The 19,146-nt window shown below is 36.2% G+C and overlaps 1 protein-coding gene across 1 annotated transcript in view; it reads left to right on the top strand.

The window, feature by feature from the left end:
* The window catches only part of LOC126369649 (uncharacterized), a 108,466-nt gene that overhangs the window by 21,769 nt on the left and 67,551 nt on the right, over positions 1-19,146 (top strand). Inside the window, exon 2 of the mRNA XM_050014192.1 lies at positions 1,487-1,578. Within this exon, the coding sequence (XP_049870149.1) occupies positions 1,497-1,578 (82 nt within the window). The 5' untranslated portion in view covers positions 1,487-1,496. The remainder of the gene's footprint in view (positions 1-1,486; positions 1,579-19,146) is intronic.

Genomic DNA, 19,146 nt, shown 5'->3' with positions numbered 1-19,146 from the left:
GATCATCTCGCTCAGAAGTGACCCGATTCCTGCCAGATCCTGAACGGCGCGTGAACAAACCAGTCTCCCGATAACGTTTATAGACTCTATGAACAGATGACAGGCTTAGATGCAGTCTTGCAGCCACAACACGCTGACTAAGGCCAGAATCCAGCAATGCCACAACTTGGGCGGCTTCTGTGGGCGAAGTATCCATACGTTTTAGAAAAAAAAACCTTTTTTCAGACGTCCCAAAGTCACAGTATTGAAATAAAAAACAAAAAGTTTAAGGATAGGCGCCAATTTTTAGTTTTTAAACGCTAAATGTACTCCAACCCTAAACACACATTTGTCTCAAAACAGTGATTCATTTCGTTTATAAGATAAACAAATGAAATTCTAATTTTGAATTTAGAATTTTCGCTTATTACTGTAATGGCCAAACTGCCAGCTATACATTTATGTATTTTTTTTCATCGTATGAATTCTTTTTTGTGTTAAATTCGGACAGAAACAATGAAAACGGAAGTGTTTCGATTTTTTTGATGAGAAGTGTAATATCAAGTGGAATATTCCGTCGCAAATTTATGTATACTACTTATGGAACAGCAACTCTCCGCTCGCTACCAGCAGCTAAGCTAGGTTTAACTCATCCCCCCTCACCCCTCGGTCTTACTTTAGTCTTCAATCGTATGGGTGTCAGACGTCACATACACAGATACGCGTGTACGATAACGTCAATGTGAAGTGTCTGTGTAAAATGAGGTGTTTTTTATGAAGTGCCCGGGGTGTGCTTTTACGATGAAAAATTCGTCTTTCCCAACGGGGGATTGTAAGGGGTGTAAAAGACATAGAATCGTACTGAGTCACATGTGACAATCATGTGAAATTTCCCGTCGAAAAATTCATGAAAATTATGTAGTATATTATTTGCTGTTCCATACTTTAGCGACGGAAAATTCCACTAAATACGAGTATCAACTCAGAATCATGGTCTGAATTATTCCCTAAAGTTTTCGTTACGGTGTCACTAACACCGTGTATATAGAGCTAGAGGCGCTAGAGTATCATTTTTCACAACACAGGCGTATTTGTTCGCGAAAACATTTTGTTTGTAACGAAGTATATAAGTAAGTAGTATGTGTGTCTGTGTATATGTAAACATCTTATGGAATATAAATTCCATAAGATGTTTACATATACACAGACTTATCTATTTCTAAAACTTTCCGGCCGTGACTCCGTCTGTCCGTCTAACCTTTTCACGCTTAAATCACTGCACCGATTTAGATGAAATTTGGTATGGAGATAGTTTAAGAAGGTAGCATAGTTTTATGCTGGAAGTCACTATAGACGGCGAAACGGCTCACCACCTATCGCTAAGTGTACCAGAATGCTCGTTGAGGTGTGGGTACTTAATTTATCTTGCGATGGATCTGTCTATCCCAATTGAGATATAGTTGTGTGAGCTAATGTTATGTTATTTATATTATAATTTTATCCTCAGGTAATCCGCCATGGCTTCGTGGTGCACGTTGTTGATGGCGACGCTTTTGTCATCAACAATCGTGTTCGCCGCCCCTGTAGCACAGAGCGCAGGTAAGACATATCTGTTCACTTCTCTTAGAACATGGCGTGGCATGGTCAATACAATGTGGTCGACGATTTCCCTCATCCAGTGCTAATCGCTATCGGCCTACTAGGGCCGATTAATTCTTTGAAATACCCCTCAGATGATGCCCTGAACCGAAGTTCGCGCCCTGCTGGGCACAAATTTTGTCCTAGGTGGGAGCCCTCAACGCTCCCCATTTGTCGCACCAAGTAATTAATGCAATATGCGGCGAATCTACAATAAGTCACGTCAAAAATAAGTTAGACACTAGATAACTGCAGTTTTCTTTAGTCTAACTGTTTCGATTACTTAGGTTTTTGAATGTCCTTTGTAAGACGTTACCAGGAGCTTCCCAAGAAGACTGGAGGTGAAAGTTTATACTTTAGTGTGTTTTTAAATTTATTTCAGTTCAATACTTTTGCGACGGGAAATTACACTTGATGTAAAGTCAGAATCGTTACGATGTCACTATCACCCTGTATGTATTTACATTAAAATTTCAACCCTGTTTCCTTATTCATTTTGAGCAGGAGAGATGTCAAATGAAATACTTACATAAATAGAATACATAATGCATCCAGCTACTTCTATTACAAACAAGCTCCTGTTTAAAAGTCGACGAAAATAAAAGCTTTTTAAGCAAAATCATGTTATTTAGTTTTCCGGGTGTGCTGAGTTTAAAATGTACTTCAGTAACAAAATGTTTAATGGGTGTGTGTGTGCATTGAGCATCTATGCATATATCTGTAAACCCAAATACTACACTTTTAAAATTATAAGCACCTACACATGATACACTTTCGAAATAAAAAGCACTGGAAATGTAATTAATGTATAGTATAGTTTAATAGTTACAAAAAAGCTGATAAAATTATAAAAAAAACGTTACTTATTTTAAATCTCCCACATCTATAGTTTAGAAAAAAATATATTTAGAAAGTGCTGTACTTAATTCCGCTAACCATTAATTTGAAAAATTCTAATGTCATCATCCACTGACATCACGCGACGAATTCTCCTAATGACGCCATCAGATTTTTTTAAAGCAGTTTTTCTGCCTATTTGTCATTACTTATATTAAAAAGACCTTTCAGAAGAATTAAATAACACTGGATAGACACTTAGCATCGGCATCAAAATTAAGATATGGGCTTAATTTCTCTGTATCCAGGCCATAAAAAAAGTGATTGTTATTTCATATATAATTAAAAAAATCTGACAGCGCGTACGAAGCGGAGGATTTCTGTTATGCGAAAAGTTAGTTAAGCTGTTTTTGCAGTATCATTTTGCAACAGAAAGTTATAACTGAGAGTGAATGTAAGTAGATTGTTATAATGTTGGTATTTCCCCCATTTGAGGTGACTTATTCACGTCAGTAGATAAACTCATTCTCTCACAAATTACATTTTAATTTCATTATTGTTCAAGTTCTGCACAAAATGATGTTAACTTATTATTTCGAACATCGTAAACTGAAATTAGCTCTCACTAATTTACTTATAGAGTGGGTATTAGCACTTGGGACGAAATAGTTGTTTTACATCTCATGAATAAATGGTTAATTACCTACAAAGAAACGGTTATAGGTTAGAAGTTAAATATAATGGTTGATACGAACCTTCTCAGGTAGAAACATTTTCGTTAACTCTAAAAGATACCTTCCATTGTATAGTACTCTATCCATTATTTCTACAAAATATATTCATATGCAAAACTCATGCCCGCAATCCTAAGCAGGGTGGGCAGACCAACTGTGGCAAGACAACTTACAACCACTTTTGGTAGGAAATTACTGTATGGTGACGGGTGAATACCCCATCGAGCGGGCCGATATATTGATGGACCATCGTGTTAGAAAGAACACGATTTTGTGTCGGTTTTCACGACATATCCTTCTTCTTTTATCATGTGGGTTGTAAGGTAGAGTACCAACTTCATCAACCCTAGTGTCAGGGTATTGTTACTATTGAACTCCCAAAGGCCGTTACATGAGCCTTGTCAGGACATGGCTTATGTAACGACTTCGTACTTACATCAATAAGTAATAAGCGGGACCAACGGCTTAACGTGCCTTCCGAAGCACGGATCATTTTACTATAGGACAATCAGGTGATCAGCCTGTAATGTTCTAACCGAACTAAGGACCACAAAATATTTTTATGATATGTCCCCACCGGGAATCGAACCCACTGGACCGCGGAAGTCGTTGACGACGACATACCGATGAAGACAAAACAAAATTAAGAAAGTAGAAGCACTATATACACCTTGTATACACTTATCTACGTATACATGTATAAGTCGTTCATGATCATTTCGATTTGCACACGTGACAGTACTATTCCGTCAAACACATTGAAGCGGTTTCGAATAATACCGCTGACCTATTCCTATTGTGTTGTGATTGACGCTGGTGGTGACCTCACGACCAATGCAACAACGGGCGGTTGGTGATCCTATTGTATATGTTCACTCTTTGACGAGTATCTTTGTCGTCGTAGATATACAGATACGTAATGATTCTATGCTGAAGTAAGGAAAACCACAGCCCAGACCCTCCATACCAATGTCTCGTTCTTATCGTGTGTCTGAACGGCCTCTGTGGTCCAGTGGTTGAGCGTTGGACTCACGATCCGGAGGCCCCGGGTTCGAATCCCGGTGGGGGCATATCACAAAAATCACTTTGTGATCCTTAGTTTGGTTAGGACATTACAGGCTGATCACCTGATTGTCCAAAAGTAAGATGATCCGTGCTTCGGAAGGCACGTTAAGCCGTTGGTCCCGGTTACTATTTACTGATGTAAGTAAGTAATCGTTACATGAGCCTTGTCAGGGGCCTTTGGTGGCTCAATTATAACCCTGACACCAGAGTTGGTGAGGTTGGTATTCAACCTCATAAACCACACAACAAGAAGATCGCGTGTCGCTTAACACGTAAGTGTGAGCAGGACAGACAGTAGACGCGTGCTGTCTTACTCCTTAACAGTTTACGACCATTTAGACTAAAGTGAGACCCAGCGGGGGTGAGGTAAATCTGGCTCGGTGCCGATACGAATTGGTGCGGGGCGGCACTCCGCTCTGTTGTACGTATATATCATCATCATCTCCTAATTTAATATAAAATACTTTTCATCCATTAACCAGCTCGGTGAAGGTCGTTCTATGGTGGGATCTTAAGAGTATTAGCATTATCCCGTTTTTCCCAGGATCCGCTTACCTAACTTGAAGATTTGACAGGTCCGGTTTTTTACAGAAGCGACTGCCTGTCTGACCTTCCAATCCGCTAAAGGAAAACCAGGCCAATACAGGTTAGGTCACATACCTCCGAAAATGCATTTCTCGGGAATGTGGGTTTCCTCACGGTTTCCTTAGCTGCTGAGCACGTGATAATCCTTTATGATCCAAACATGAATTCGAAAATAAATTCGACAATCATTGGTTTAGGCCTGTGCTGGATTCGAACCTACGACCTCAAAGTGATAGGCAAGCGTACTACCACGGATTCATCTTTTCATTGGTAGTGTACATTATTCTTTAATATAATTATGACTAAAGCCAGATGTACGCAAAATACAAGTAGATTGGATTTTAGGTAACATACCATAAATGGACCGATCTCAGAAAGCTATTGTCCTAAATTTGTTGATGTAGTATATATTCTCCAGTCGATTGAGGGGAGGCCTATGCCAGCAGTGGTACGTATATCGGCTGTTTATGTTATGTTAAAATACAGGAATATATTTTGTAATAATTATGCTTTAGGTAGCTACTTATCCTCATCAAATAATTGTATTGTTCTACCAAGTATGTGTTTCAATTAATGTCTTTGTCATTAAATGTGTTTACTCAAGCCTTTTCTTTTTGGAATTCCGTTGTTTAAACAGTTATTGGTTTGTTTGAAGGTTGTCGTTCTCACGAATTCTAGGCTAAGACAACAAGGCCGTTGCTATGGTAACGGCAAGGTCTTAACTATATTTACCCTTTAGGAACAGTAGGTACTTGTTTCCAGGACTTTCGGACACAATGTAAAACTATGCAAATAGGTAGACGCGTCTCTGTGTTATCCTAGCTTCTACTTTATGCTACCATAAATGTTCTGCAAACATAAATAGCCTATTTACGTCCCAATGAAAGGATTGTTACTTCAAGGCGGGCATAGAAGTCGAGGTAGACCGCGTAAATGATGGTGATGACCTTAATGTTTATCGGAGGGATTGGTCGGAGATCGCGCAGAGTTGAGAGGAGTGGAAAAATCAAGGGGAAACCCAGCAGTGGGATTAAATACGCGATTGCTTGATTGATTGCTTTTGATTAATTTGCGCGATTTTGTGGGATTGATTATAAGATAAGACTTGTTACTAATAATCTGTGCACCAAGCAGTTCAAAATAAATGTTTACTTTTTAATATCAGCGTAACGCGTCTTTTAAACGGCACAATTATCTTCGAATATAATAGAGCCTATGTACTTAATAAACAAAGCAGGTCTATGACGAAGCAAATAGTAAGGCTTATATAAAATAATGGACGAACGTAGTACTTACTTTCCAGCTGTCATTCACATGATTGTATGAGTATGTGTGTGTGGCCTTAAATAGAGCGATAAGCGTTTATAACTTATTGGAAAAATAAATCGTACATGCACGGAAGCGCGACATCACTCATTGCAAATAAAAAAGTGTAGAAACTTAGGTATTCTTAAGTTTGTAAACTTTCCTGGTTGTGTCGAAGTTTTCTGGTTTGATAATGCCTAAACTTTATGACTTTTGCTATTAGTGGTAATCAAGAAAGCAGTGACTCTACCACAGATAATTTTAGGCCTGTGCCGAGCGGTGGGACGTGTATAGGATGTTTATGTTAATAGGGTAGTTTGAGGTACATCCATCGCAAAATGAACTAAGTACCCACACTTCACCGAGCTTTTTTAATAAATAGAAAATATTCCATTACCCACTTATTTCGCATAGAAAAATCTGACAATAACCTTTAAAGGCTTTCTAGGTAACGTTTACCCACCCGCTTATTATTCCGTTATGTTTTTCGTTTTTTTTTCAGACTGAACATGATATGGTGACACTTGAGTGTCAGTGTGATCATCAATCAAAGAGTTGTCCCAAATTGCTGCCAGTTATATTGCTATCAACCCACTTTCGATGTAATAGAATACTTCATGTGACATGTGATTTATCGATACGCTTGTAAATTATGTTTCAATTTCATAAGTTTGCTATGAATATGACGCCATGATGTTACTTAGGATATTACTTAAGTTAGTGTCAACTCTGACTCGACTTGACGACTCTGATGAGTCAGCGGGGTCTGCACGGCTGTTGTGCTCCGATAGATGCAGCAAACGTTTTCCACGGTTGATAGACGTCCCACGGCCATTGGTCGAAGCTCGGGTTGGTTGCCGTGGCGCGAGGACTGGACAGACAAGTAGACAGTCATAGCGCAACTTCACTAAGTTAGCTACGTAGTGAAATTAGTCGCAGACAACAGCCAATCAGACATTTATACAATTTTGTCCACATTGACTTCGGTTATCGCGCACGGCCCCTTTATTTCTATACCTTTTTTCATAAAAAAACTATCCTATGTTCTTTCCTATATCCCAAACTATGCCCATATAAAATTTTGAAAAGAGTCTTAGCAGATTGGCGTATTCTTTCCCCAACAGGATTCCGTTGTAGTCAGTTACGTTATCTTATAGGCGTAAAAGGCCTTAGTAACATCAATGTCAATAGCAGATACGAAAGCAGACGACGCATTATAGTTCCTTCTGCCCTTGACATTCAGACTAAAGCAGTTGTTTACTACTATCTATTATTGGCAGTTAACGTCTAAAAATGGCAACAGAAGTCAGGATTTTTCATTAGGTCCCCAATCCGAAAAGCGATCCTGACATATATTTTTTAAATGAACAAATGAATGATAGTCAAACGAACGCTAAATCGTCTGTAATAGGACTAGTGACTTCCCAAGCTAAGTTCCTCAAAAACAGCATAGATAACGCTCTAGTTCTAAAAGCAACTGAAATGTGCTACGGCGTAGCGTTTGTCTACGTGACCGTAGCATTTATCTACGTATTTCTTTTAGCGCTTGTGTCAAGTGAACTATTGCTGTAAAGTTGAAAGGTCTTCCAATAATTCAACTGAATGGGACCATTAATCTAAATCGAATAAAAAATTGGTACATTTTACGTACGAAATAAAAATTTAAAAATATATCTTTATGTCTCTGGCCAATTTACACGATAAAAATAAAACGTTCTGATTTTGAATTACGTTAATATAGTAAAACAAATTTAGTAGAATAGAATAGTGTTTGTTTTTTCAAACATGGTGAATAAGTTGTTAAAATCAGTTAAATGATGTTTCATCGTAACAATGTAGACATGCAGATGTCGATATCAACAAAAAAAAAACACTTATTCTTACAATTTATTAAAACAAGTAGGTACTTAAATAATAAAAAGAAATATCACATTAAATATTATTATAGAAATTCTTTAAGACTATAAAAATTATCACAAAGAGAAATAAAAAAGAGGAAGAGAAGTTTTTTTTATTTATTAATTTTAGTTTCTCTAAGTACGGGTTAGTGTTATAAAAACAAAAAATGTATAAAAAATATGTTCATTACGCTATTTACAACATTTTTAGATGTTTACAGGGTAACAAACAGACAGACAGAGTTACTTTCGTACTATTATTATTATTTAATTTATTTACAACATGATAGTTGCCTCTGGCGTTATAAATATACAATTAATCTTCATATAAACATACACAACTATGACTTAAATAAGAAAATTAAAAGCTATACCTGCGAGTACTCGCAGGCACCATACTGTCAAATGTCTTCTTCTTCTCTTCTATCGTGTGGGTTGTGTGGTGGATTACCAACCCCATCAACCCTGGTGGGTTATGTCTTCTTACATTCATTCATTTATCAAACGTACCAGCGAACAATTGGCAATATTATAATTATTTGTATGTACTGAGCCCGCGTTGGAGATGTTTATCTTTCTGGTTCACTGGTCCGAATGACTTGGTTCATAGGCTTCACACATTGCCCTTGTCAGTAGGGTCACTTGCTAATCACCTCTATTGTTTATGACTGGAAGGTCAACAGATACTCTTTTATATAGAGGGTGTTAGTGAAATCGTAACGAATAATAAGGGGGGCTGATTTAGACCATGATTCTGAGTTAATACATAACATAAACGTTCTGGGCACAGGCCTCCCTTCTTCAATTAGTCGCCTCGAAAATAATAAGCCATACGCATATTACATAGGTAAGTATTATATTGGTTGTAATATATGTTTATGTTATGTAGAACCTACCAAATGTTAGGTTCATTGATATTTACATAAATAACATAAACTGCCTATATACGTCCCACTGCTGGGCACAGTCCTCAATCAACCGGAGGGGGTATGGAGCATACTCCACCACGCTGCTTCAATGTGTGTTGGTGGAGGTATTTTTACGGCTAATAAGCCGGGACCAACAGCTTAGCGTGCCCTCCGAAGCACGGCATCATCTTACTTTTTCGGACAATCACGTGATTCAAGCCTGAAAAGTCCTTACCAAACAAAAGACAGACTCACAAAGTGCATTCGACAATGTCCCCATCGGGAATCGAACCCAGACCTCCAGAACGTGAGTTTAACGCTCTAACCACTAGACCACGGGGGCTTTTCTGTGGCTGATTCTGAGTTAATATCAAGTGGAATTTTCCGTGCATATATATAGACCCATACTAAGAGGGGAGAGTGTTATGAGTTATGTATGTATGAATGTACTATGGGCAAAGCATAATAATTAAAAATAATTATCATTTTGGAGAGAGAGAGACTGACGTGTGGTGTGACGTAATTTTTGTAAATTTTATTGTCTATAATTATTTTTATTTTATATGTTTCTTACAGTTTAAAATGTTTTATATGGAAGAGAACTACCATTTTAGTGCACTATGAAAGGAAACATTGTTGTTTTAAAACGTTTAGACCATTGTCGTAGCAATTTACTACGCCCGCGTAGTCATATGTTACGTCGTAACACTTTTTACATTTTAACATAGACATTTCGCAGTAAATCCTATTAAAAACCTATTTACTACGAAAAGGTTGTAGATTTCAATATAAGTAGTGCTAGTATACGTAATGGCTTGATAAGTTACAGGAGATCCTGCAGCAAAACATGACTGTGTACAGTCACTGTTATCATTAACTGTCAATATTGTGGCCTATGATGATGATGACAAACCCAAAAATTATAAATAGACCCTCGACCCCATCTTTGGTACTTGTAAAATGTTTATGATCGCGTCACACTCATGGCTGCGTCTTCATAAAGGCCAACACCCTGGGATGTGAACCGTATAATTACCGTATTAAGACATTTAGTTGTACTTTGCTGAAACTGGAGTCAGGGGGAGCGAAAAAGGATAAAATTTGTAAATACGTAAACAGCATATATACATCTCACAGTTGGTGATAGGCCTCCCATTACTCAACTGGAGCGGATATGAAGCGAATTCCACCACGGTGCTCCATTGTGGATACTTAAATAAATAATTTGTTTTATTTTTGCTAGAAGGACGTTTCGACCAAATTGGAGATGACCCTTAGAAAAGATTTTAACTTGATCTACTCTGAACTGACGTGCGTGTATGAGACGGTTGACGAATGTGGAGGAAGCAAGAGAGGTGTGTCAGAATCGAAACATATGGAGTTCCATGGCCTCTGCTTACCCCGGTGGGAAATATGCGATAAGCAATAGGGACGTACAGTGTTAATACTGAATCTGAAAATACTTGAAAGAATATTTGTATACTTTAGACGCATAGGTATTACACAATTTTGGTCTCCCTCTTTTCGGATACAGTATAATTTATACGTAATATAAATAACAGGCAAGAAAAAAGCTCTGTAGGCGGCAACTTAACTTAATTCATTACTTGCTTACATTCTTCAACTAAATTGAAAAAAATCTTAGTTTTCTTATTATATTAAGAGGAAAACTCAGAAACCGAGTAAGTTTTTGCAATTCTACTGACGAACAAAGTTTCGATTACCCGATGAATATTTTATCGTAATAAAGTCAACAGACGGTATATAATTCCAATTTCTTTAATAGAAATGTCGTCGACAAAAGAGGCTTACTGCGATGCGATATAATTGTCTATCCGAGTCTGTAAATGGGTATTATAGAGTAGATTTTATCGGAGTGGATTCCATCAGGTGAGATTGTGGTCAAACGCAAGGCTATATTATTAAAAAAGAAGTCCCATTCCAATGAGTTTTTTATGTGAGCTGTAATATGTATGTATGTGTGTATGTATGTATGTGGGGGAGGCCTATGCTCAGCAGTGGGCGTCGTACTGCTGATGATGATGATGAATATGTATCTACCGTTTAAAAGAAATTCGTGTACGTTTGTAATGTAGATATACATTGTGTGTACACGTTTCATTAGTTGCGATTTCTTTGTATCTATTTGCAATAGTCAAATACAAATGATTTACGAGAAAAGGAACGTGAATCGTACATGTAAATATACCTAGGTTGAAGAAATATTTTAACTCATTTTGCAACTTCACAAATATTTCTTAGAATATATCATAAAGGATACGTACAAATGGATGACGTACAATCGGCGATCCTATTGCTAAATAGGAATTACTTTTAGGCAACGTTAGGGTGAAAGATGATCAAAAATACACTGGGATATTATTGAATGAATGAATGAATAAGAATTTATTTCGGATTTGAAATCCATTATTATTACTGTATACTTATTATTTATTTAATATAAAGTCAAGATCATTAAACGCCGAATTTTGTAGAAGATAAATTCATGTCTGGAATAATGAAAATGGAAACATTCGGTTGACGTTATACAAAACACAAACATGCCTTAATGTTTGAAATGGAATGTGTGTGGGAAGGACATCAAAGGACTGTGTGAGGACCATAAAAGGGCTTAAAAATAATCCGTGTGTTTCAACAGGATTATTTGAACATTCTAGGGAACTGTTCCATTCTGTGAATGTATGGAATCCTACGAGAATGTTATACGAGAAATTTCTAACTGCGCTTATGGAATGTTGTAAGTATATACGGTGATGTCCTACAATATGTTTAGAACCATTAATGGAGTGAATGAGGGGTTCACTTTTGACAAATTGAAACTAAATCTCACTATGTAGTAAACGTCAAACATGTTAATACGACGGTGTTCTAAAGTATGTACTAACATAATATTACACGTAGCGAAAACTTTGAGGAATGATCCAGACCGTGATTCAGATTTGATATCAAGTGGAATATTTCATCGCAAAAGTATGGAACTGAAATATTTCGACAGGAAATTTCACTTGATATCAACTCAGAATCATGGCCTGAATCATCCCCCTCAGTATTCATTACGATGTCACTGACACCCTGTATATTTATAGTTTTTGGTTGTAGACCAAAAAATAGACTGAAATAAGTACTTCCTATTAAATTTATCATTTTTTGACACGATTGGGTATCAAACTGTCGACCCAACTCAATCGATTAAATGCTAAACTCTCTTCCAGTTGAAAAATCAAAGCTTTAATAAAAGCACGACTTTTTTAATTCTGAAAATAAACCTTAAGTACGAAATATATTCTAAAAATAACGTCGGGATAAATCACCTAAGTGATCGTTTGAGGTTGTATGTAAAAGAAATGCTTGAACAACACGAAGGATCGGCCTACCGTATTGCATGTTATTATATGTGATAATCTAAATTAAAAAAGCCTTCATAGCGGTAGGCGCTTACACCGTTTTTACATATTTGTGTGTATTTGTGTAAGGCGATTACTCCACCGAAAACGTTTTTATATATGTGTGTATTTGTGTAAGGCGATTACTCCACCGACAAGAGCGCAGCTCTTAAATAAAGAGAGTCTATATTTATTTATTTATTTATTTTTACAGTTTTACATTCAGCCATTACAGTAAAAACCAATTCGCCTGAAACAAACACAAATAAGACATAACAATTATTATTATTTAACTTGAACAATAGCGAAATGCCACATCTGTGAATTTGGCCACCGAACAGCTGTACAGGTCAACGTCCGGGTTGTCCTGGGCCAGGGCGTTAAGCATCCGCATCGCGCAAATATAAAATGAATGCCTAAGGTCAGGCGCGCACTACGAGTTTTTCGCCGCGCGGCAGAAAAGAGCAGCGGCATAATGTCGCACTGTAATACTGCGCCGCTGCGGTGGCTCTGCCGTCAAGTGCGCGCAATACAATTTAAAACTATTTGGTACAGAATCATAGTGCGACATTATGCCGCTGCTTTTTTCTGCCGCGCGGCGAAAAACTCGTAGTGCGCACCTGGCCTAACCTATTGATTACAAATGAAGTTACAACACTTATTTAAAAACTTTTTTTAAGTAAGTATTTGTTATGTTATGTTATATACATATTAAAAACAAAATAATATACAATGTGTCAAATAATAATAAAAAAAATACAGAAAATACCTACTTAACATTGTAGCTGAAGCAGGGTCCTATTGATTTGGATTATCAAAATGCGCAAGACATCTGCCCCTCTATTTAAATTATGGGATAAACTTGTTTACTACGGTTCTTAAGGTTTAATGAAACATAATTTTGCTTCCAGGACGAAATATTGGTTGTAATATTTTGCATAGAATAAACTACTTACTTACTTAAAAAATCCGTGATAGCCTTGTTCGGAGAACGCGTGACTCACATCGGAGTGTCACGGGTACGAATCCAGGCTAGGGTTCTAAACCACGGAATTCGACTTTATGTGTTTAAAACTATGTTCGGTTCATAGATAATTACTCGCCAATTACATGACTTAAACATAGCTGGCGAGGGGTCTTTTTCTTCTTCAGGTGCCTGTCCAATAGTGGAAGTTAGCCATCAGCTCCGAAAATTTATCCTTATCTCCCGCGAGGCGGAACAGTTCGACCGCACTCGTGATCCCGGTCCACTCCCTGATGTTACGCAACCAGTACTTCTTCCTCCGACTTATACAGCTTATGTTGATAAATAGCAGTATTTGAACAAAAATAAAAATATTATCCTTCATTTTCTGTTTTGCATTTGTTCCGAACATTGTATGATATTCCTTGTCAACAGAACCTTACTTCATTATTTATTCAAATAAACCCTTTGAAACGCGCTGTGAGTATAAATCCATATTTATTTACCTTCTCACTACGATTAAATAAATGCGTAGCCTACTCAAAATGCAGGCGTGTTACGATGTCAAAATTTAGTTTAGAATTTGTTTGATGACGTCACTGAACTATACGGATTTAAAAAAAAAAGATTTAATTTGGAACTTGTTGCGTTCACAAATTACTGTGTACTTATTTTATTTATTATAGACTTGTACTCAATCCGCATTATCAGTACAAATACGCACGCGGTGAACGTGTGATATCCAAACAAAAAGTACAATTATCAAGTACTTATTTCATTCATTTACCTAAGTTTTACTTTAAGACAATATAGTATAAATCAAATTGTACTGGTTGCGTTGGAAGAGCGAGGCATTCCCATCACAAGTGTCATCTGACTACTTTTAGCTTGTTTGTTATAGATTTACAGAAATAAAACCCTTTTTTTTTATTATTTTTCATTCGATTGAACTTTGCTTGCCTGTCAAATACTCAATCCAATTATTGAAGAGATTACTACTTCAGCAAATAACAATATCACATGGCATCACACATACAGGTGTTACCCCTGAAGGGGTAGGCAGAGATGTATAGTATATACATTCCCTCCTCGCTAACTATGTTTAAGTCCCATGATATCTCTCCTAGCTAATTTCGTCTACAGTGAATACTGCTTCTCATGGTAACTCCTTTGTTAGGGTTAGAAGCTTTGCTGGACTGATCTCAAGTGTGCAAGTGTGACTGCAATAGCCAGGTGAACGACCTCCATGGTCCAGTGGTTGAGCGCTGGTCTCAACCACTGGGCAACAGTCTCGGGTTCGATTCCCGGTAGGGACATATCACAAAAATTACTTTGTGGTCCCTAGTTTGGTTAGGACATTACTGGCTGATCACCAGATTGTCCGAAAGTAAGATGATCCGTGCTTCGGAAGGCAAGTACGTAGTTGTTACATGAGTCATTTCAGGGGCCTTTGGCGTCTCAACAGTAATCCTGACACCAGGGTTGATGAGGTTGGTAATTCACCCCACAACCCACACGATAGAAGAAGAATAGCCAATCTTGTTAATAAACGTGCGAACACATTGGCTACCCGTTAGGACACCGTTGATGTAGTTATAGGCAATTCCTGTAGAAGTAAGTCCCATGTACTTAAATAGCAAATACTTAGTGCATTTCATTTTCTTTACAATGTAATATTTGTTGTAGAATCCATTGCAATTTGTGATACTTTTAGAAGTATATTAGTATAATCTAGCAATGAAGGGTGTGTGCTCTATACCCCCTCCGGGTAATTGAGGGGAGGCCTATGTCCAGCAGTAGGGCGTATATAGGCTATTTATGTTATTTTATATAATATGTTATAACATATTAGTAACAGTATACTGAAGAATCTTGTTTTCATAGCTTTTGATACGAGCGTTTGATGTTTAAACGTGTGTTCATGATGACGAACTATGAACTGTGATGAGTAAGTACTAATAATTTTAGTCTGACAACTCTGTTTAGGTGATTGGAGTTTACAGCGTTGTGATTGTAATAGGTATACATGTTATTTACGTACTTGCTTAAGATTAGACTAATAAACAAGTAAGAGTAGACTAATAATTTCAGAACTTAGAACGGACTTAGGGTGGTATTAATAAACTAATCTCAGCTTTGAGACTGCCCTCAAGATCATGTCAATATGACAGTTCTTATACAAAAACAGGGACTTGAAACTGGTCTTGAGGGCAGCCTCAGCTGAGATTAGTTTATTAATACCATCCATAGATTCGCACGAGTTATATTTTTTGGATTTTAACCAACGCAACTTGGATCTTGGAAAGGCAGTCAAGTGAAATACGTTTATATCGCAGAGAAACATCCAACGTGGATAAAAGGTAGGTATCATATTAGTTTGCGCTTCGCTGAGCACTAGAGTCGTGTGAAAGGTAGACTGGCTGAATAATGTTTATAGTATTCATATTTCAGTAGACATACTTATAATGTAAGGAACAGAAATAAAATTGCTATCCAAAATTCTAGATTAAGTAAATTAAATTCATCTTTTAGGTGTTATGTACACGTTTTTTTAAAAAAGCTTATAAGTTTAGTTATTACCTAAATGATAAAAATGTCTGCTATTACATGTTTTCCTCTCTAGTTATAAAATTACTTGTAATGTACTTGTTTACATTACCTACATAATGATCGAAGCGTACTTACGTTGATATATAAGATATTTTTTTTACCTCAGTCATAACCTCTCGCGAAATGACGTAGATACAAAAATGTTAAATTGATCTTCAATAAGTTTATCTATGATAAATACGTTGAATAAATGACTCTGATTTATGATTTCGTATTAAATTAAACGGACTTAGTACCTACTAAGTATATACATGTAGAAGGATAACGATACAAGGGACTTTCAAGGAGTACGTTTACCCCTGGTGACCCCTGAGTGGCGCTCGAGCGGCACGATTAGCGCGGTTGTAAAGGCATCGACCGTGGTTTTTCCTCAAAAGTAGAGTGAATAGACACGTACTGGGTAAGCATGTACCACAAGCTTAGGTCATAGTTCACTTACCATCAGGTGAGTATGTGGTCAAACGCAAACACGTACACGTTAATATTTTATAGCTCCCAATAATACGTATTTTGTATATTATTATAGAATAGGATATTAATATATTTATTTTCATTTATATATATATATATATATATATATATGTGTATATACGTTTCTTTTATTTGATTTGTACACTTTGTGCATCCTACTTTTATTGACGTCTCACAATATACGGGGTTGGTTGGAAGAGATCTCTTTTAGAAATAAGTCTACCTTTTGTACCTATATTTTTTTTAATAATAATAATTACATATTTTATACATGCTTCCGTTTCGAAAGTTTGTAATTTTGTACGTAAGACCACAAAGAAATAATTTACTACGTCAAAAGACCTATATTTGTTGAAGATTTGAGGATGGTTTTGTTGCTGAATAAATGACTCTGCAGAATGAACAACTCAATGTTTTAGTATCATTATTATTCATGCGCTATTCACAGCGTAAATTAGAGATAAAATAATTTGTATAACAGTACTACTATGAATATTTAGTGTCTTATATAAATTCATTTTATTGTATTTTTCTGTGTTTTTGTTAATCAACTTTTTGATATTATATCATTTTCTCATCAAGATTCAATGAAAGCTGTCCAAACTCCTTACTGGGAGTTTTAGTAATATTTATTGAAATTGCCGAACTTTTTTTATTTTCCTCACGCGAACCAGACTTGCGAAACTCGGCACACTGTTTTGGTTTCTTTTTTACCAAACTGTTCTTGTAAGCGCAGCTTGACACTGGTACTGGGGTTGATATTAAAGAAGTTTCAACCGGCTTCTCGTTGCCAACTTGGTTCTGGTCACGTTAACCTGTCTCAGTATCGTGGTGAAACTTTTGCTGAGCTGTTTTTGAAACATTGTTCACAAAGTTGTCACGTTTTACTGTTTTGGTTGAATGAATTGGAATTTCCATACAAACTCCAAAGAAAACTTTCGTGTTGACGTTTTGTTAAAAGTATCTCATTTGACTAGGTTGCAAAATAGCCTACGGGATATCATTTATATTATTCGTATGCGATTCAGATGTCTATGATTATTTAACTTCGCGCCAAGAAGTACGTTTGATCTATTATTTTTACCAATGTTTCATAAAAAAAAACTCTCATTTTCCGTGAAACAACTGAAATATTTATTATGTTCAACAGATGAAAGTAACAAAAACCTTTTCTGATTTTTAAATAAAATATCATAATTTCGAGTAGAGGCCCGTGTTGAAACATTGTTTTGAAGATTTTAAGGTGTCTTTTAAATGTGAACGACTTGATGCCTTTGTAAATAATAATGAACCGACTTAAAGGAATAATACAGCTAATTATAAATAAAGCTACTTTTCCTCATTTAAGATTATATTGGAAAACATTAAGGGAATTAATTCCTTAAATGCTTTCCAATAAAACGAACGATTCTATAATCTGAATTTACTTTGATATAGACTTACATAAACTCACGTCCGTAGTACCTAACGGAGTGGGCAGCGCCACAAGTAATCAAAGACAATTTACAGTCACTGTTGATACGAAGTCCTATGACGAATATGAACCTTATGGTGACAAGGGATCAGCCTATCACCCGTAACAGTTTTCCATTGTACAGACAATTCAACATACTTACCTAGATTTACAAACTTACTGTTCGTCATGTCCAGCCAAGTAGTTAATGCCATCTGAAGTCAATATACAAAAAGTCAAGTCAAATCAATAGAACCTTCGTCCGCGGTGTAAATGTATACACACAAAACATTTTTTTTTTCAAATTATTAGTCAATTTCAGTCGTTTATTCCATAATAAGTACGTGCTCTATACATCAGTATATTTTTTTTTAAAACCTACAATAAGTCAAGGTAAAAAAATCTTGACTGTTAGAGCGTTAGTCTCATAATCTGGAGGTACAGGTTCGATTCCCGATGGGGACATTGTCGAAATCACTTTGTGACTGTTCTGTTCGGTAAGGACATTGCGGGCTTGAATCACATGATTGTCAAAAAAAAAACTTTTTTTAAAAGTTCTTTTTATCCATTTATTTACGCAGCGTTTGAACGTTTTTTTTTTTTATTTAGGTTACAGCGGATGTCGATTAGACTAAAGTAAATAACATTTTTGATATATTTTATACAACGTTATCGCTTTTACGTTCGCCTTCAATGGTAATCAGTTTAACTTAAACATTTTCCTTAATAAATTATTCTGCTTACATTTCGCATTTTATCCGTTTAAAATCGGATGTCGCCTTTATTTATAATTGGATTTCTTTAGGGATACACAATTTCCACTCTTCTCTATTTTCTGTCGAAATATTATATTTGTGCGATATACTTTACTTAACAAGTGGTGTATTTTTATTATTTATTTATTTATTAAATATTAATACTAAATATACCATTTATCAATGCCCTGCAAAACTGTTTAAAAAGTTTGTCTGCAGGAAAAAGTCTCTAGTAATAACATGTACGTATATCTAATAGTAATTTGTACGTATATAAGAAAGAAACAAAGAAATAAAGAAAGAAAGAAACATTTATTACTCCCGGACACCACAGACACAGACAGACAGGTACATTACATTCAACACAGGACAGAAACCACACGGAAATCAATAGGTACACAGAAAAAAAATATATATATCACAATAAGTGTATCACATAAATTAACCAAATAGACAGTAAGTACCATGAATTAGCTAGGACACGAGTCTAAAAGGTATTGTTTAAGTATTTTTTAAATTTACTTTTATTTGGTTCGAGAC

Source organism: Pectinophora gossypiella, chromosome 9 (genome assembly GCF_024362695.1).
Source record: "Pectinophora gossypiella chromosome 9, ilPecGoss1.1, whole genome shotgun sequence".
Classification (NCBI taxonomy): domain Eukaryota; kingdom Metazoa; phylum Arthropoda; class Insecta; order Lepidoptera; family Gelechiidae; genus Pectinophora; species Pectinophora gossypiella.
This window is presented reverse-complemented; position numbering and strand designations above follow the sequence as displayed.